The sequence below is a fragment of the Hyposmocoma kahamanoa genome, unplaced genomic scaffold (assembly GCF_003589595.1).
Source record: "Hyposmocoma kahamanoa isolate Upper Pololo Valley unplaced genomic scaffold, ASM358959v1 100021, whole genome shotgun sequence".
Lineage (NCBI taxonomy): Eukaryota > Metazoa > Arthropoda > Insecta > Lepidoptera > Cosmopterigidae > Hyposmocoma > Hyposmocoma kahamanoa.
In genome coordinates, this window is record NW_020653200.1 from 12,248,091 (window position 1) to 12,268,823 (window position 20,733).

At 36.8% G+C, this 20,733-nt stretch overlaps 2 protein-coding genes across 2 annotated transcripts in view; one reads left to right on the forward strand and one right to left on the reverse strand.

The window, feature by feature from the left end:
- Positions 1 to 729: 729 nt before the first annotated feature.
- On the reverse strand, positions 730 to 2,872 carry LOC113225799 (piggyBac transposable element-derived protein 3-like). The gene is made up of 2 exons (XM_026458240.1): positions 2,830 to 2,872; positions 730 to 2,519 (listed from the first exon to the last, which is right to left on the reverse strand). Exons 1-2 carry the CDS (start codon positions 2,870 to 2,872, stop codon positions 730 to 732), a joined length of 1,833 nt encoding a protein of 610 aa, XP_026314025.1.
- A 1,567-nt stretch (positions 2,873 to 4,439) lies between these two features.
- The window catches only part of LOC113225821 (probable cationic amino acid transporter), a 76,295-nt gene continuing 60,001 nt past the window's right edge, over positions 4,440 to 20,733 (forward strand). Inside the window, exons 1-2 of the mRNA XM_026458270.1 lie at positions 4,440 to 4,569; positions 6,714 to 6,816. Coding sequence (XP_026314055.1) covers positions 4,552 to 4,569; positions 6,714 to 6,816 — 121 coding nt within the window. The 5' untranslated portion in view covers positions 4,440 to 4,551. The remainder of the gene's footprint in view (positions 4,570 to 6,713; positions 6,817 to 20,733) is intronic.

Here is a 20,733-nt window from a genome sequence, read left to right on the forward strand (position 1 = left end):
AGACTTTTAATCTATCTGTGTGATGATTCAGCGCCTTCAAGCGACATCGAAAATCGACCGATGAACCGATTGCGCATCTTCCTTCTATTTCAAACATCTCGTTCTGTCTCAAGCATACGATCTTGGTCTGTTTCATGCTGTCTTTCATCATCCAGATACTCATCTTCATCACTATTCGTAAAAACTTGCTTAAGAGACTTGATTCACAAAGCGACAGTAAGTAGTGCATACAACATATCCAAAGAAGATTGGATTGAAGACTGCAAAAAGTAATCACCACCACCATTATTGAAATAGTGGTGAAATTAGCCGAACAGAATTGAGACGTTTCCGTTCCAAAAAATCATCCTTAAACTTTTTTACAAACGCGACTTAAACCAGAGGTGTCCACTGACAGGACTGGACGGCAGTCGATCCTTCAGCAACCCTACATGCAAGCACACACTGACGACAATTATGTCGCGGCATCCTTAACCTCTTCAGTCCCAGGCCATATTTAGTGAAAATACTTTGGAAATGGAAGTAAATATGGACATGGCATATATTTTTAGAAAGGTTAGACTATTAGGAATACAAAATTTTTCCGGAAAATGGTTTTCCATTATGTATCCAATAGGGGACACTGGGTCTCAGTGTGTCGAAAAGTAAATTAAACTCTATGTAATAGGAAGTTGTGTTTATTAAGTTTTCAGAGCAAAAATTAAATCTATTTTTCGAATCATGTTACCACTATTTTTCGTGATAGTCTTTGTAACAGTTTCTTCCAGCCATCAAGCATAGTATCACTTTGCAAGTGGGGCATTGATGCCTGGCCTTAGTGGACTTGCATCCTGGTAATCTGCATCGGTTTTGGGAACCAAGAACAAGAGGCAGGTGATCTACCCCTTTAGTCCTGACAAAATCAGTGGGATGCTCTGTCCTAGCTCGCTTGCTTTGTCTTGCAATGGTAGTGGCGTCATTAAGAGGTGGATCTTCTTCATTTTCGGCGTCATTTTCGAGTAAATACTCAGCTATTTGCTCACGGAAACCCAAACAATCTAGAATATTACGACTTCGCGTGCCTAGTTTTTCATGATCTAATTTGTACTCAATCCATGCAGCCACAATTGCAAAGTCAAACAAATGGAATATTAGTCTAACAGTCCATTTCCTTGTTCTGGCAGATATTCGGTAATAACTGATCATACGATCTAAGTAGTCTACGCCTCCCATATTCTCGTTGTATTCTTCTACAACAGCTGGACGTGGGACATTGATGTACCTTTTATGATTCTTATCCCATCGGCGACATTCATCTGTTGGCTCAGCGCCATGAACCGATGAAGCTAGATGTACTGGCTTGTTGTCAAACCACTTGACCGCTGCTACTTGTCCTGTCGATAGAACTTGCTGACAGTAGCTTCCTCGGCCTTGGCGACGAAGCTGGGCATCAGTTTTGAAATTACAGTTCGATGGTATCCTGTTCTTTTGTAGGGTTCCAGTACCTGTGGACTCGGATACGAAATGTAACATCTCCAACAAATTGATTGAGGTAAAATACCTGTCCATGAATATGCAGCAACCTGGAGGCAGTCGATTACAAAGACGGAAAACCACTTTGCCACCAATGTCCAGTGCCTGAACTCTATCGTCATCTAAGATTGTATCTCCTTTGCCTTCATAAATAAAAAAATCCAGGGGCAAGCCATTGGGACATGCCAAAACAAAGTTTTTCAGCCCAACTGGATTGGGTTTGCTTCTTATCATTTGTCTCGCTGCATGTTTCCCCCAAAAAGGAATCATCTGTTCATCGACACAGACATTTGATGTTGGAACATTCATCAAACAGCCGTTTCGGATACAAGATATTAGAGGTTGGACCTTCCAGAACTTGGTCTTTTGTTTTTCTGAATCTGGAACATCAGCATCAGTTAACACCTTCAAAGATGCCCTTAGCTTGAAATATCTGTCTCTAGCCATCCTATCTGCAATAGCAAATATTCTACTTTTCTTCTCCCAATACATTCTGATCCTGGGGAATCGAAGATAAGACATCATGAGAGTTATTCCAAAAAAAGTTCTGATTTCCTTTTCAGAAGTATTCAAACTGGTTCCTGTTTTAGCAAGATAAGTCTGGTTACTATGGAATGCAATTCGCTCGTAAATATCGCTAGGTATGTACTTTGTAAAATAATCATGCGGTGGCAAATTTATTACCACTCTCTCTGGCTCTTTGAAGTTTGGGGCTGGTGGCAATGGTTCAAAGACATTTGTACTTTTCCAATATACACGTCGTTGGGAAATGTTACCAACCAATGGAGGCTGAACCTGCGAAGACTGGCAGCTGTTTGATCCTAGAACCACATCATTTCCTTGCACGTCTTCCTCTTCTGAACCATTTTCTGAACTCTCATCCTCGTCGCCATCACCTGTAGGAACGTACGGTGGATCTTCTGCAACATCTTCATCTCCAATGTCTATTTCCAAATCAGAGTCATCGCCGTTGATGATTTCATGTAAGGCATCTGCTAAGGCTGATTCTGAAAAATATTACGTTTATATTTATTAAACACGCGAAATGTACTAATAAATACATGAAAGTAAGGTTGAAATACAGAATAGTAGTCAAAAAATATAATACGAAAATATATGGAATAATTCTATATTTTTGTAAGACAGAAACCCATAGTCCCCAAAAGGAGACAAACACGTTCAAATGTGTGTGTTGGGCAAGATACAACTCGAGCGAAAACTTTTTTGATTCAAAAACATAGTAAAACTGTTCAAAAACATGACACATATATTAGTTTTTATGAAAAAATTGAAATAACATACAAATGTAGTACTCACCGTCAGCAGGTACGCCAAAATTGAATTTATTTCGCGTGCTCATTTTTCAAACACCTACAAAAAAATATGGCGGCACCGAATGAATAAAAATCGAAATGAGCGGTAGCGCAATCTATCGTAGAACGAATAAATCACTAACATATCAACATTAACGAGTTAGTGCAGCTTATTGCCGCGCATTTACCAAATGACGTTGTATGTCCCCATATGGGGACATTTGGTCTGAGGAGGACAAGCCACGGCAGGCATGCCGGGGCATCTTTACGTATGCTGAAACATACCGTCGCTACATCGTTGCGTGACGTGTATTGAATGCTATAGTTGCATGGCGTCAAGCTAATGGTGAGCAATGGCGACGCGAAGCGTGCTTCCTGAAACCTATCGATGCATCCTTAAGGCTGCCGAGGTATCCCTAAAACTGGGGAGGCATCCCTGAGGTTGCCGAGGCGTCCGTAAGGCTGCTGAGACATTTCGGAAGGTGCCTAGGCATTCCGGACGCTGAAGGCTCGGCATGCCTAAGCATATCGCAGCTTCATTTTGCAGCTACGATCATTATCGCTAAAATTGCAACTATAAAGTCATAATCGTAAGGTACATTACTATTCGCCACCTAAAAATCTCTTGCCGTCCCATCCCGTCAGTGGGCACTGGGACTGACTTCATTACGTAGAGGACTTTCTTTTATAATTGACATGGTTTAATTTTGAAAAGGTAATAACATCTTGCTTAGTTGTTGAAAATGAAAGAGGCTTACTTTTTTAACCAACTTCAAAAAAAGGAGGAGTATGTTTTTTTTATATATATGTTGCGCGATAAATCCGGTATTGAACAGATATTGGTGAACCGAGTTTCATGATTCTTTTATGTTGGAAAGAAGGTGATCCCATAGTGATCCCATTTAATTTTGAAGAAAATCATCCACCTCTAAGGGTGGCTGTTCACGCATGAAGATTCATTTATATAAATAGCGCCTAAATTTTATTATAAGGAGCAATTATTTTAGTGGTTGATTTTGCTATTCTCCAATTCAAGGCGTTTTTCTCTCTCAATATACTTTGAGTATGGAGAACCTTTACTTTATAGATAAAGTTAAGAGAATTTTTATTATCTCCTGTGTCTCGTATAGTGGCGAACTGAATCCGGGTTTGCGCACTTTCTGGTAACCGATTTTAATAAAACTTGGTAATTATATGTAATTCCACGTACTTTTGAGGTCGGTTTTTTTAGTACTGTGTACTGAGATTATTATTAGGTCAAATGTTTTACTCTACAGTAAACCATACATACTTCATTAAAATTAATCTAATATGTCATTACCATGGACTTGTGTCACTTCCGTGGAGGCGTGTTTTATTTTTTCCTTTTTTTCATGACAATTACAGTGATAATAGCTAGGTTCTTAATGAAACATGTTGTAGGATACGGTACCTTTAATTTGAGACTACTTTGAATCATATCAAAAAACATTGTTTTTATTTTGTTATTTTAAGTCCGCTTTTGACAATAGCCCTTATATGTTTAAAAATTAAGTGAGCTACATCATTGTGATTGTTACGCCGCATATTTCGATACAAACGTGGATGATATATTAACACAAATATTTGTTCTGTAGGTGCATGCTACGCTGAGTTTGGTGTACGCGTTCCCAACACTACCGGATCGGCTTACACTTACTCCTACGTCACCGTTGGAGAGTTTATAGCTTTCGTCATCGGCTGGAACATGGTGCTAGAATATTTGGTAAGACTCTTTTTTTTATATAGTCGGAAACCAATAACACAGCAAGTAAATAAAATAAAGACCAAGCCTCAATTGTTTGTTTGGTTTCCCTAAAGTATAGTTCGCGTTTTCAAAATATTTTTTTAAGAAAACTTACGCTGAGTAAACTTCTTTTCCTATTCAGGTAAAAAGTATTTGCTACGATTAGCATAATTTATCGTGAGTACAACTAATGAAAACTGTTATAAACTATACTATCATAAAGATGACATTCCTCAACTCTGAATTGAGCTTACTTACCCTTTGATGAAACTCTTGATGAAACCCTTTGATGAAGCTCTTTACAGCTAAATTTTGTTATTGTGTCACTGCCTGTAACAATTTAAATGTTGAAAGGAAAATCTAAATCTTTCGCATTTTGTCATAAAAATATTGAGGCGCTAGCCACATCTTATTTGTAAAAGAACTAGATCGCCTTTCCAGCGCAGCTTCGCTTAGAAGATACCGTACTTCTGTGCGATTGGCAAGGGTAAATAGTTGAAGATTAAATTTCCAATAGGACAGAAAGGGCAAACACTTCCTGCAGGTGGCATCGTATACGAGTATATTTAAGATCAGCGGTAATCCAGCGCTTCTTCTTAAAATGCATTTTATTCCAGTCTATTCATTTTATTCATCCAGTTTATTTATTCATTTGAAAAAACACAAAAATGGCAACCAGAATTAGAAAAACTTAATGACCTATTCTTATTTTTAATATTGTTTATACTTGTCATGATATTACACACAGACTATATTTAAATAAATTTTAATTTAAGTGGTGGAGAATTCATATAAATGTTTGATAATGTTCGCAGAAAATTACAAAAATAAACTTAGCTGTTTTACTCCCCAATGAAGAGCGGTGGATGTATATCAAGGTTGTTTTATAATTTTGGTTTGCGAAATTACATCTACTTTATGCAAGAAATAAGTCACTGCAGGTTCACACATCTTATTAACATTCGATAGTGTTGCCCAATAAAAGACCAAAACGATATTAACCTTGTTTTTGGTCTTGGCCTTGGTCTTGCTGCAGGAGTCTCGCAAGTTTTACTATTACCTATTATTACATATCAAACTATCATATTCTTTTATTAATGCAATAAGTGGCAATGAGGGTTGGTTTAGATTTTAGAACAACGACACAGAGTAAGTACAATTTGAGTGCATACTGACATAGTTATAGTGGAAGCGAACAAAAAAAGCCGAAAAATTTACTTTACAATATTTTTACCATCATATTGGTTGAATATAATTTTGGGGATATACGCTAAACCCACGCATAAATTTAATAAATAAAAGTAGTTAGCGAATGTTATGGGTACAAGATGACCTGTTAATGAGAAGACCGCGTCACCCGCGCCGACTCATTAATTAGTTTTTCGATTAGGTGTATGTTGTTGTTAATAATTCTTTAACTTCGCTAAAGCCAATTTTTTTTGCTACTCTTTTGTCATAAGTACACATTATGTTAAGAAACCACTTACTTCAAAATAGCTTTTGATGTCATCACATCCAACCTTTGTTGTTAGAAGAAACTAGGGTTTTATTACGGATATTAGGGAACGTCTATCAACATCGAAATTGATTTGAAAGCAAATCATCAATACCTAACTGCCATGTAAGTTGACGTGACACTACGAGACTCAAGAGTCCCGCAAACTCAGTCTTGCTCTAGCTCATATCTTGCCCTATCGGTTTTGGTCTTGCAAAAATGTAAGAACGAATTCGCGACTACAAGACCAAAACCAATTTTGGGCAACACGAATATTCAATGTCGTAGGAGTTTCTACTCGGCACTGTTTGCAATCTAATTATACTATTAATTAAAGCAAGTCATACATCGAGTCATACATTTTAGTGTTTCAAAAATAGTGAACGTGAGTAAGTCCACTACTTATAAAATGAAAAAGGTAGATTAAAAAAGTGTTTTTTTTTTGCAACCGCAATATCTGCTTATAAATTGTTTTAGTCGAAGTGACACCTGAAAAGTTCAATTATGTAATTCATTATCTTTCATAAATATCATCCAAATGGCCACTCCCTCTTATTAATACCCTGTACGTATCCACAATTACGGGAAAATCACTATGATGTTTATCGAAACTGACATTTGTATACAGATCGGTACGAGTGCATGCGCCCGCGCACTTAGCGCGTGCTTCGACTCTCTGTGTGACGGCGCCATTGTCCGTCATCTCTCTTCTGCCGTTGGGACTATGTATGGTAAGTGACATGTAAATATTAAATTATAAGTTTCTCGTACCACTTAGTTCAATTTTTAAAAAATACGTAAATATAACACCGTTAGCGTTAGATAGTGATCGGTCACTGCTTGAAAGTTAATTATTTCTTTTTTATAAAATATAATCGCATCGCGCATCTGATCTCCATCTTACCTCATGGAAAGTGACTATGAGGTCGATAATAGACTATGCATACGTAAATAATGCCTAAACACTGCAAGTTACAGAGTTCGGGAAATAAGTTTTATACTTATTTTTTAATATGTCATGTATGTATATGAATCGGTTTGAATTTCCTTCTGTATTCTTTATACTGACTGAACAATAATCAATTTAGTTCGTAATTCAACCATCAGTTGAACAAACGTACTCAGCATACGTACTTACATTTCAAACTTATATTTACTGGCTAATTTAATTATTAAACCTGCCTGCACTCTCCGCTACATAATTCAACTATAACTTTAGTTACACACGCGAAAGACCCACATCCATTAGAGAAAGAGAGCACTAGAAACTCAATTAAAGTGCTCTAATAAAATAAGCAGACTATTATTCTGGTTAATGGCGCACACATTCCGTTTTTTATAATTCTTCTTTGCTTCCTGGTACATATGTTAATTTTTGTGGCACAATTTAACTGAGTTTATAAGATGCACGTCTGAGTGTGAGGTTTGTTTGTATCTTTTTGGAACGACTTCAAAAGTCTTTAGGGTGAGTAAATTACAACGTTGCTTTATTTCTCAGCTCCAACGAAAACCTATAATTCAGCACGTTTTATTACAAACACAGATGTACTTATACGTCAGAAAATCAGACTAATACCTGATGCCAACTTAAGTGAGTTCTCTGCGCTGTAAAAATCAATGTTAAAAAAAAAAGGATTTGAAAATGCTACGCCACCTAGACTGTACTCAATTTAGACGGTTTCTCTTCCTAAATTATCCCTACCGGGAAAACCACCACCAAGCCTACCGTCTGCCTTTGCGTCGAGTGAGTGTGCTCATCGATGAGTCACTGAAGCCGCAATCACGATATTAAAATTAAATCAATAATAAAAAAAATTAAAAATTATCTCTTTATACACATAACACAACAGTTAATTAGAAGAATTGCGTAAATAGTAGTTACCCGTTTTATCTATGTTAAGTTCGTAAATCAAACTATCATTCATCATTTTGTATATATGAGGTATAACAGAAACGTATAGTTATATTATAGGACTTTCTAAAACACTTGTTCATATACAATGTCAAGCAAGCAAAGACTTTTATTATTTTTTTATTATTAATGGCTTTACCTTCGCACTTAGCCAATGAAAGGATTGGGTAAGAAGAATTACGGATTTTGAATGAAAATGAAAAGATACGGAATTTGAATGAAAAAGGATATAAATAAAAAAAAGTTAATGTTTCTTTAGTTAGGTAAACACTCATTAATAATATGGTATAATAATATATGGTAGGTTGGGTAGGTGAGTAGCTATTCGTAGCTATTATGGTATATGTCGGCATATATATTAAAGCTTGATATTATTATTTTCGATAAATAAGGTCAGTACCTTAGAATAATAACGCATAGAAACCTAGCCCGCACACGCTAAGTGAGGCAAATTGTAGGCCGCCCTATGGACTTACACGAGCGAGCGGGCTGTCAGTGCTCAAGGTCAAGTTGCACCGCGAGCAGCTCAAAAATTTTTGCTAAAAATGACGAAATGTGCGGTAATTGGGTTTAAAAATAGATCAGACAAATATAAAATAGACACTAACATCACATTCCACAAGGAAGTAACGCGTTTTAACTTGTATTTTATGTAAATATTCACTAAAACAAAAAATTAATTTCGTTGCAACAAGATACGAAAATGTTGCAAAGTAACGGGTTTTTTCTCCCCATTTTGGTATTCTGTTTCAAAATAATTATATTACGTAATTTTTTGAGAATAGGCAATATCGCGACGGTTGCAAAATTTCTACAAATGTACACCGCCGCAACAACATTGTAGGGAATTTAGGTTAGCTATTTTTACGAAATATATTTAGTATTTGCCTTCATTAGTTTCATGTGAAAAATCATTATTCTTGTTCATCATACACTCATTTAAAAAAATTGTCTTGCCCAGACTCAAAAGTTCTTAACTAAAATTATTTCAGGAAACTAACACTGACTAAAAAGTCATCGTCAGTTCTCCAAAATCGTGTATTAATAACTTTCAGGTTCAGGTTCTTAATTGTTATCGTGTACTTTTCATATAAACATACCCACAGATAATATCAGGCTATTTATATATTCAAAATCGATAGTCGCACTTAAACTCGTTTGTAGGTTTTTGTTCATATATTAGTTAAATAAGAATTGGGTAGTATTTAATAAGGTGCCTACAGATTTGCTCGACATTGTCGATCGACAGTAACGATTGAGAATTATAGACGTTTTCGAGGAGTTTTAGAGTGCATATTACGAATGTAGCATTAATTTCTAAATCCAAGATGGTTGACAACAATTTTCAAAAATGTATTTTTGGTAAACCATAAGGAAATGGCATGTATATCTGAATACAAGATGGGGGACAAGACTTCTAATTCTTTGCCACCTTTGATTTAGAAATATGTGCTATATTCGGAATGAGCAGCCCCTAATACCTTGAAAACGACACCCAACTTGCCATTATTCGAAAAATCGTGCCCGCCATCTTGGATTTAGAAATTAGTGCAATGAGCATCCCATATTGCATTTATTCGAAAAGTCGTGTCCGCCTTCGTGTATTCATATACATATAAATGCCATTTCCATAAGGATTACCAAAAATAAATTTTTGAAAATTCCTGTCACTTGACGTTGTCGATCGACAGTAACGATCGACAGTAACGATCGACAAAATCGAGCAAATCTGTAGGCACCTCTAACTTAACGATGAGTTAAGCAAGATACAATTTCCCCACTTTTGAGGGAAATGTTATTCCATGGCAACATTATTTATGTATTTGTGTGCGTGCCGACGAGCGTAAATACAAGTCGCTTACGCCTACATGAATTTGATTTTTGCCTCACTTGTGACAGTTCGTTTTTTATGAAACTATCATTCTATGCGTTATTATTCTAAGGTAAGGTCAGTACATTGTATACATAATTATATTACATTACATGGATTTTTTATTTGTCTCATACGTCACGGAGAAGCAAAAAGGTTTTATGCTCAAAAAATTTTAATGTACGCACATCGAGTATATAACCAGAAATAGAGACGAAATGTCATTTAATTTGTTTGAAAACTATTCTGCCATGTCATTACTGTGACAACTGCGCTCCGAGTGGCCAGCCCGAGTTCGAAACAATTGACGAGTGTCAATGGGTGTCGTCAACTGTATCACTTCAAATCAACCAATTTACTTGGGCTTTGCTATAATGGACGAAAATTAAAATTACGTATTTAATATTGAATTACCGAAGAAATGTGATTTCGTTTGTTTTGTAATTAGATGTTTTACTGTTTTTCCCACATCACCGAATAGAACAGCACAGCATTGTATTATCTTTATTACAATAAATACAGAATATTTTTTGGAATATACGGAGACGTACACACAGGTCAGTAGTTGGCCTGTCTATATTTCAGTGCAAACGGGAGTTGATATTTATAAGAGCTGTATCGCTAATGTGTTACCAGGAATATATGGCCCTTATTTCGTCTCTATTTCTGGTTATATACTCGATGTGTACGCATAAGCTTGAACTATAGAAAAAAAAAACTAAAAATTTGCAAATTAACTATAAGTACTAAATTAATTTTGAAATTATTTATATTATGCCTATCATTAAGATTGTATGCGTTTTTGCCTTTTACAACATTTTAGTTCGAGTTGCGTTATCTATGGAACAATCTGGTCATCTCTTAACTTAGGGGATGGAAAAAAATAAATCTCTTAAAGAATGTAAAAGTCATCTGTTTGAAAAAAGCAAAAGTATCTGCGCAGAGCCCTAGCTGAAGGTTATTTCATTGCGCCGTCACACCTCTGCACATAGACCTGCACATACCTGTGCAGGTCAATGTGAAGAGGTGTGACTTTTTTAACCATTGGCTCATACGGCCTTCATGTCCGGAATTTATCCTCCTAAAGCATTCCAGCGTAAGAAAAGGTCGATGTTTGTCTTCTTCGACGCTATCAAAACAATAAGTTACAACTGCAACCTACCATTGCTGCTCAACACACAGCATCATTTCATAGTGATTTTCGTTCTTTGAAAATCATTCCTAACTTATCTAAAAAGGATCACTAAACGGATTTAATTTTTTTAACCCTTACATAAAGAGTGGTTAACTATTAGTTAAAAAATTCTAAAATCTTAACTCACTTTTGATTTCACTGCGAGTAAGTCTCGAATAATTGTTGAAGAGAAATTGTTATATTGTGGATTTATTGAGTGTTCTTGTTACACAATTCACATTTTATCGCACATTTTGTCCCTTGACCTGCGTCGGAGATCGCAGTCCGAATAACTATATCACTATATAGCAGTAATCAAATAGTCAATAAAAATAAAAATTAACCCTGTTTTTTGTTTTTTTTTTATTCACAGTTACAAGAAAAATAAAATCCGAAAGTTTACGCAATTAAATCTATTAAGTACATCTTTTGGAGAGAGTAAAATTAAAGAATAAAAGAGTCAGTCACGGCCTTTTGAGGCATATACGCCCATGCACAGCTAGTATTAATACTTTTAAGTTTGCAACAATTTGAAAAGTTAGGTTAGAGCCGTTGCGCATTGCGTCCGATCCGTATCACTTCCGAATCCGAGAAATGGCGGTCCGAATTAGTTTTAGTATTGTTTATATAGGGGATTGCGTACTAATTCCGAATTCCGTCTTCCGTAATCGAGAATACCTTCAACTCGGACCATTATTTTCACGGACTAAAGTAACTATATTATTATTTGTATTAACGCTTGCACACTACCGTCCCATCCGAGTCCGATTCAACGGTGGCGGGGGCGGTGCGGTGGGATTGAGAGAAGGAGCAGGTAGACATATATGGATCGATTAAATCTAAAATGAAAACAAAAGTATTGCTATTTTGCTTCAGTTTATAGTGATTATTACAAAATGTTCCTTTGAAAAGTCAGTTCAACATTATAACATGAACTCTTTAATTCTTCTTAACCGCTATTGAAAGCACCCACAGTTAACGAACGACTTTAAGGATGCGTACAGTTCTGGCGAATGCGCCTGTTTGCGAAAAGCCCGTGAGTTGTGCGACCTGGTCGCGTGCCGTTAGCGCGCCACTCGCGCGCCTCATATATTAACTTGTATTGCATTGCACGCATTCAGCTCGCGTGCAATACGCGAGTAGCGCGTGCGCAGCGCACATGTAGCGCGTTCACGGCGCATTCGCCAGATCTGAACGCACCCAAATGCCATGTGCAACACAGCACCAAAATGGCCAGAGTTATGAATCTCTAGATGTACTACAAGCGGTACCCGTATTTTCTGGGATTCCAATAGAGCTAATGCGATTGTCCGAGTTTCCTAGACTCGTATTTTTATTCGATTTCCTATTCTCGGATTCGGATTTTCTACAAATCAGACTAAGCGCGCAAGCGCTCTTACATTGCGAAAAAAAACTAGTTTACCAAAAGATTTGTAGGCTTAAATTTTATTTTCAAACTATATTTTCATTAACATTATATTTTCGGCATCGACTAACAAACTGTTTATCAATCGATTGCTGCACGCGCTGCTCGCGTTAGAAAGAAATAGACAAACTCTTCCACCATTTGTGATGTGTCGTGGTCCGACGCTATGTCGGAGCTGTGCAGCGTTTGTGAAGTTAATTGAGTGCTCAGATCGAAATTTTATAATTTAAAATGAAGTAAAATAATATTGGAAATGTGTTTCATGCCATTAGCTGAATATGTTCTTGAAATATACTTAAATAAATATAATGTCTTGAAATATAAGTATATTGAATACTCTTTCTATTAGAGGTTTAAGACATTTATTCTCACAAAGAATTACATGTAACTCACTTACATGAGAGCTCAGAGAAACATATTAAGTTAAAACGTGCCATAAATGGACTCAAACAATTCTCAAGAGCATGGTACAGGAGAGGTAAATGACTGCTTACCTAACAGTGGTTATACTAGATCAAAACAGGAACCAGTTTGTGTGTGAAAAGTAGCAATAGTCTTGATGATTTTTTCGTTTTTTCCAATACACAACATGAAACAAAGCTGATAGAGCAAACGCTCTCTTCGCAATTTAAGTTAAAGGATCTAGGCAGGTCAAACAGTATTTAGGTATGAATGTTTATATTGACAATGAGTAATAACATTAGATCAGGAAAGTTACATTGACTAATTGTTGCATAAGTTTAATATGACTGAAGGTAAGGTTGCTGGATCTCCTATGGAGTAACATTTGATTCTAGAAAAATCTAGGGTTTTTAAATGCGAACGTCCTTATCAGTAGTTCATTGGCAGTTTTATGTACCTGGCCGTGTTGACCAGGCCTGACAACATGTATCCTTTGTCTTAATATGAGTCCGTTCAATAACCCGTATGACGAGCAGCATTGGTGGTATGCCAAGTATTCTTAGATATTTAAAAAGGACTAAGAGCGATTACACATGGCGACTTTTAGCAGCGATGCAAAAGCGATGCAGTCGCTAATCGTCTACCTTTACACAAGCGCGCGATTTTAAGCTGCGACACCAACGTGATGCAACACGCAACTGCATCGATGCAAACTCGCGAATACATCGCTACACTTGGGATTTAATATGCGATTGCATTGATGGAATTGCGCGTTTATATTGATGCTATCGCGCGTTTGCATCGGTGCAATCGCCTATACATCGCAAGTGTAGCGCGTTTACATCGCTCCGTCGTTACAGTCGCCGTGTGTAACCACTCAAGAATTATTGTTTAAAATATAGTAAATGTGGTAGTTTTAAAATATGTAATTTGGGTCTCCTGACACAATTTTGCTTAAATGGAGTTCCCCTGCAAACTAAGTTTAAGTGAACGTAAATAAACACTTTTTATTTCTTATTTTTTTTATTTATGTAATTGAATAAAATGAAATAAAAAAAAATAGATTAAAATATGTATGTGTGTTGTGGCGGTGGTTTTAAGATATAGACTAGAAATAGAAAAATTTTGTAGGTGCTGACTGGGCAGCGGGCACACGATATAGGGAAAAGGAGGTTCTTATACGAGGTGCGATTTCATGGGAAAGTAAAAAACAAAAAACGGTTGCATTATCCAATACTGAAGCGGGATATGTGGGCATTTCCGATGCCCGATTATGTAAAGAAGCCTTTTATTTTAGGAATTTGCAGTTTGAAATAACTAGTAATATGGTAACTGTTACTCTGTGCAATGACCACCAAAGTTCTCAGAAGGTGCTAACCTATCTAGTTTTTCATAAGAGGTCTAACTATGTGTTAGTTACGTATGTTATCATTTTTGTAGAGAGAGTGTAGCTGACAAGTTAATTAAAACTTTATACTTACCTACAGCAGTGGCCGTAAGCATGGCATATAATGTGTGATAAACTCTTTATAGCCCCGTGACATATTTATTTCAGTTATTAAAGCGAATACTGAATCGGTAAGATACCGCACAAGAGTTATTCGTTCTTTCGTTTATTTGGTAATGAATTATTGTTAAACATTTTGAAGAACAAGGGTTACGATATGAAATTGCGAAAGCTATCTATCTTTGTTGTTTAACCATCGCCGCGAAAACGATGAAACATATAATGCCGGTTTCAGTTTTTACGTATTTTACATATTATTATTTATTATTTCTAATTACTCTCATGTATTGCACTGCATTAAAAGTATTCACCTCGCCTTTTTCAAATAATTTATATATTTCAATTTGTTTGTTTTTATTATTTCTCTTTATCTCATTTCTCGCGCTCAATTTTTACGTTGATAAAATTACTGTGCAGAACTGTCAAAAGTTTCAAAATCGGCGGTGACCTTGCGGCCATGTCTGGCACTGCGATATTCTTTTGCTGCCATTATTGCTGCCAGTATCGCGGCGCTCGCGATACAACGAAAATATGCCATCACGGTGTACGCTATTACTGTGATCAAATTTTAAAACGCCGGTTTATCACTCCAATTTGACAGCTAAATGTGAATGTAATAGCTTTATCGCGGCGGCATGCTACGGAGGCTGATATGCCTGCGGATCTGCTGACGAAACGTCTTAATGTCACTAAGGCGATTAACACACTGCACCGCGCCACGCGACGTAGCGCAGGACGCGAAATCACGCGCGCGGTGGCGGAGACGCATATCTGCGTCAACGCGCGGAATTATCTGCGCGGGGGCAGCGGTCTAGTGGCTCCGTGCCACTTAAAGTACTCACTTCGTAGTTGATCGCCGTAGTGATTGTACATGTAGCTGAGATCCTTCTTTGACAAGAACGGTTAATAATCGGTTAGAAAATAACTAATTCAGGACGCTGCATTATATATTTTCTTTTTGTTTACTCAAATAAAAAGACACCGAAGATATTGGATACATAACTTTTTACGAACCACATCGATAAATGGGTCATTTCAACTTCATTACAAAGATTAAGAAAATATGAAGATGAATTTTTCAACTACACACGTAACTCAACTAGTGCGGAGCGAGTGCGTGCCATACCCTGCGGTACGCCGCGCTTATCCCTAGCGTTTTTTCCATACAAACTGAGGTACTTTAGTACCTCGTTAAAAACGCAGCTCTGCGCTCCGTCGGGTAGCGCGGTGCAGTGTGTTAATCGCCTAAGCATTATAAATTTCTGTTTATATTAGGTTTATGCTAGTTTAGGCACTATAATGGGTAGTATAATTTGTAACTGATCTAGACATTTTGATATAGTGGGAGCGTCATTAGTTAGGATAGTATGTCATGTGTATAAACACATGGACATGTGCAGGAGGGCTCCTGCATAAGTGCTCTATAGAGTTACCGGTCCGTACGTTTGAAATCCGATTAAAATTAATGAGTGATTATGTCTTACTCTTCGGTTAGACTTCAACCCGAATGGTTTGTTACATTTATAAAATTTACTTTTCCTGTACTTGGTACCTTTTTTATTTATTTATCCATTTTCAAATTTCAAAACAGTTCAATTTTCTGGTTTTTTTTATAGATATTGTTAATACCTGTGAGGTGATTTATTGTTTTGTGCTCTTTGTATTAGATTCAAATTTACTTTTGCCGCTGGGCCCCAAATCTCAATTAAATAGTCAATATGTTGTTTAATTAGAAGATGGTACACAAAATAACGCACCCTGTGTGGGAGACATCAGGTAATACCTTTCATACTACTATATTACACCTTGTACACTACTTTATTTCGTTCTATTCTCTGATTCTCAGCTACGTGGCTCAAGGATAGTACATTAGAGGAATCTGGCTTAGCACCGGTGTGGGTGCGGATTAATTTTCTTGGCATAAAGTAGAGGCCCATTGTTATTTTTAGGATTCCGTACGTTGTGTACAGACAGTAAAAGTGAAAGCAGGGTGGGATTTCGTTATATGCCGAACAGAAATTTGACTCAACTATACAATATTTGTTACATCGGCATTTATATCTGTGGTTAGTACAAAATCTAAAAGTAAAATATATCTGTACTTAATTTGTGAGCACCTTATATAACATAATATCCATAAGTTTTTATATATTTCACCTTTGGTTTCGTTACTTAAATAAAGTTTGGATTTCGAAGTTAAAATCAGTCTATTATACTTCTATCTTTATGGTACATACGTACGACTTTGTATTGATTTTTAAATAAACTGTACGTTGATTATTTAACAGGTTGCTTTAATTTGTGAGTTACTGTACTAAAAACTCATTAGTGAAAATTTCCATATTGACGAGGCAAATAATATTTAAACGCAATTGAATATTATTTAAGGTGATACTTTATTTAATTTGTTTCATTATGATTAGAAAATTATGTCATTATTGACGATGATTACGGCATCAACATACGACTTTAATTTACACAAAATATTCACAAATGTGCATAACCTAGTATATTTACGGATATTAAGTAACCTCGCGCTAACAGGGAAGAGAAACATCATGATGAAACCTGCCCGTTGAAAAGGTCCACAGCGAAGAAGGCGGACTTGAATAAATTGTCAAGTCTCCAATCCGGGGTGAGCCAGAGTGGTGCATATTACGTATTAACCTTGTGACGATACGACCTCTTTCGTCGTCATCCCGTCATTTTATCGCCTTTGCTCTGGTTCCTGGCCACTTATTTTAAAATTTTGATTCGTTCTTTAATTCCTTTGTCTCGTCATTCTCACTTTGTTTCGTTCCGTCGTCATTATCTGTCTGAAGCGAGCACTCCTGCTCGTCTTCACCACTAATTTTGATACGTTTACCAGTTTCCGATTTGAATCATGTGACCTATCTCATATCTTTAAAATCAAGTAACCTAACTAATATTTGTAAAAAATGCGGCCCTTTCGGGGTAAGTTCTTTACTGTCTCACACATGTTTCGTAGTATTTAGGTAGGGAGTGCTTTTAATATTGTACTTATCTGTTTTTTTAAACTATTTTTATTGTTACAGCCTTTCTTTCTTTCTTCAATTTTATTGTATACAATAAATTCATGTAGACCGTGTAATCTATTATTGTCGCTCCCTTTTGACGATTCACAACCTTTTCAACCTCTTTTTAGAAATTGTGCCCAGCAGAACAACAAATAATATGTTGAGGAATAAACCATGCTGCAGAGGTCTGTAGAAGTCACACGGCAAGGAAACTGACAGCTTGTTTTGAATTTTTCAATTAACTCTTACGAGTTATTGCAAATGCATTTTATAATTTCATTAGAATTAATAGTTTGAATTTGAATTCGAAGAAAAGATTATTAGATTCTGGGTTGCTGGTCCAGCCCTAAGAGCGGTTACACACGGTGACTTTTAGCAGCGATGCAAACGCGATGCAGTAACGACGCAGTCGCGAATCGTGTACCTTTACACACACACGCTATTTTAAACAGCGATGCAAGCGCGCAACTGCATGGATACAAACCCGCGATTGCATAGCTAAATTCGGGATTTATAGACGATTGCATAGATGCAATCGCCTATAAATCGCAAATGTAGCGCGTTTGCATCGCTGCTAAAAGCCGCCGTGTATAACCACTCGTATACACTCACTACATATAGAGGAGCCTGCTTCGAGGACCGTCGCAACTTTGTTTTTTAATCTAGTCTCGTATTCCAGGATAAAGTGGGAATAAGATATCCCCTTATTTTCCTATCATCATCAACATCATCAGCCGAAACAAGTCCACTGCAAGACAAAGGCCTCCCCCAAAGTTGACCACAAGATCGGTCTTGAGCTGCTTGCATCCAGCGGATTCCCGCAACCTTCACCACCTTATTAGTAACCACCCACAAACCCAACCATATGCGAACCCGCCCACGCTGCGTCTTCCTATCTTTACTTAGTCTAATACAAACAACATTTTTCAAAACTCCTCTTGGTGTACTTAGCTAGTAAAAGCGTTGTAAATTTTAGGTGAAATTCAGGAAACCATATATTTACACTGAAAGTAACTAACAACCTCACATAATTATGTAAAAACCCAGAAATGAAAACGGCGAGTAATATTTTATGTAGCCCAAGTGATATTACTCATAATTCAGTATAACTGGATTTGCTAATTGTAAAGAACTAGTGTTTTATTTGTTTGTTTGTAATTTTTTCATACGGCGACTTTTTGTATTAGTACAGCAACAATGGTGTACTAATACAATGTACGGATTTTAACGAACATTTTGTGAATATATTCTCGGACACATAACTTGCAGTTTTATTTTTAAATGGCTTAATATACAGAAACATTGTTATAATCGAAGAAAAAGTTTCCCCGTTTTGACAAATTCAAACAGGAGGACATATGAAAGTTTAGTATCCCACTTCTGGGCACGGGTCTCTTCTCAGGAGTGGGTTTAGGCCATAGTCCGCCACCGCCACACGGGTTGGGGACTTCACACGTTTTCCAAGGGTTGTGAACTTTCTTCCACGTGCAAGCTTCATCCCGGTGTTTTTTTTCCTTCACCGAAACTTTTCAAAATATTTCAAATTCAATTTCGCACATCAATTCCGAAAAGATCAGAGGTGCGAGCCCGAATTCGAACCTACGAACTCTGCTTGAGAAGCGGTAGGTCAAACCATTGCTCCCACCGCTTGTTACATTTAATATACCAGAAAATATGGCGAGTGTAGATAGGACCTTGTCCCGGGTACGGTTCGTTTTACAGACCCTATAAAAATGAGATCTACTATAAGTGTAAAAACGCTAATTAAATTCCCACAACTTTTTGACGCCTCATTTCTCTTGTGGTGGTAAATAGATCTTTAAAAAAACTTCATATTACAATGTATTACTTACTTGATGTACCAATAAATAGTTTTAATATAGGAAATAATAAAAAAAGCAAGCACATTGTAAATTTATTGTGTTAACGTATATTTTAAGATATTGATTATATTGAATAACATGTTTCTTTTTTTTTAATTCTATTTAAAATAAGAATGGAAATGATATTCGTATATTTTTTGAAATACTCCAAACACAAAAATTGAATAAAAACAAAAAAAAATCCTTCGCTACGGCTGGATGGAACCAGTACCTGTTTCTCAACTGAGCTACGGAACGAATCAGCAGACCTCACGAATTTCTCCATCGGTCTGTAGCGCCATCTGTGAGAAACCTATGAAGGTTTATTCTTCACTCAGTCGGTACCTTTACAGCTACCAGCGATTAACAAGAGATTCTTTCGAATCCAGACGGATCGAAATAATTTTCCTTTGTGTTTGTTTGATCTTTGTATCAATAATAATATCTTTTGTGTTCAAGTTTACTCGCACTAAAATGATTGTAACGTTTTCCTCTTTAGATCCCTGCCTCTAAGTCTACGTGGTGCTGAGTAATTGTAGGTAATCAAAATTTCTTTTCTTCAATAGAACATTCTACACCGACCCCATATAGGAATGTCAATAACAATTACCTTTGCGAATCATGGAACCATTCCGGAGGGAAAAAGCGTCTGTATCAGGGACATCAGTTGCGAATTAATGATCGATCCCGAACCGCACCGTGCTGCCTATAAAATTATACTTAAAAAAACGTGTTAATTTTTTAGGTCCAATGCTGCAATAAATAAAGCTGTTCTTTGAATTCATTAATTAGGTACTTAGTAGAACCTTACTTACATCGTAAGTAAGTAAGGAGTGTAAGTAAGGCGTAGTGACCCAAACTGAGTCTTGCCCTCCGACACCAGATTCTGGCACGCCTCGAGGTCTTTCTTAATATCACTCCAACGGTACGTAGAACGGCCGACAGGTCGGCGTCCACTCGGTCGTCTCAAATAAGCCCACTCCGCAACGCGATCGACTTTCATTCTCGCCACGTGTCTCGCAGCTTTAGTTTCTCCTACAATACTGGGACCAGACATCAAATTCTCAATCTCAAGGTTCTTCTTGCCCTCCAGCTCCCAACCCCCTTTGAGTCGGTCACAGAATTTTCCGCAAGATTTATCTTTCCGCCACTAACAACTTGTTTTCCTCTTTCAAGGTCAGTGCACAAGCTTCGCAACTGTACGTCAAGATTGATCTAATTACAGTTTTATTTTTATGTCCAAGGTCATGGACACCAGAAGAGCAGCCGTGCACATGCGGGCGTTTTGAATCCGGATTTTAATTTAATCTTCTCTCTAGTAGTAGAACGAGTAGAACCTAGCAAACGACTACTTGGATTACTTTTGTAAATTGAATACTCGATACTTTTTCTGTACCGACCTTAGATAAGACTTTATTTAACTACTCAAAATATACATGGTGTAACAGAAAGGTGTA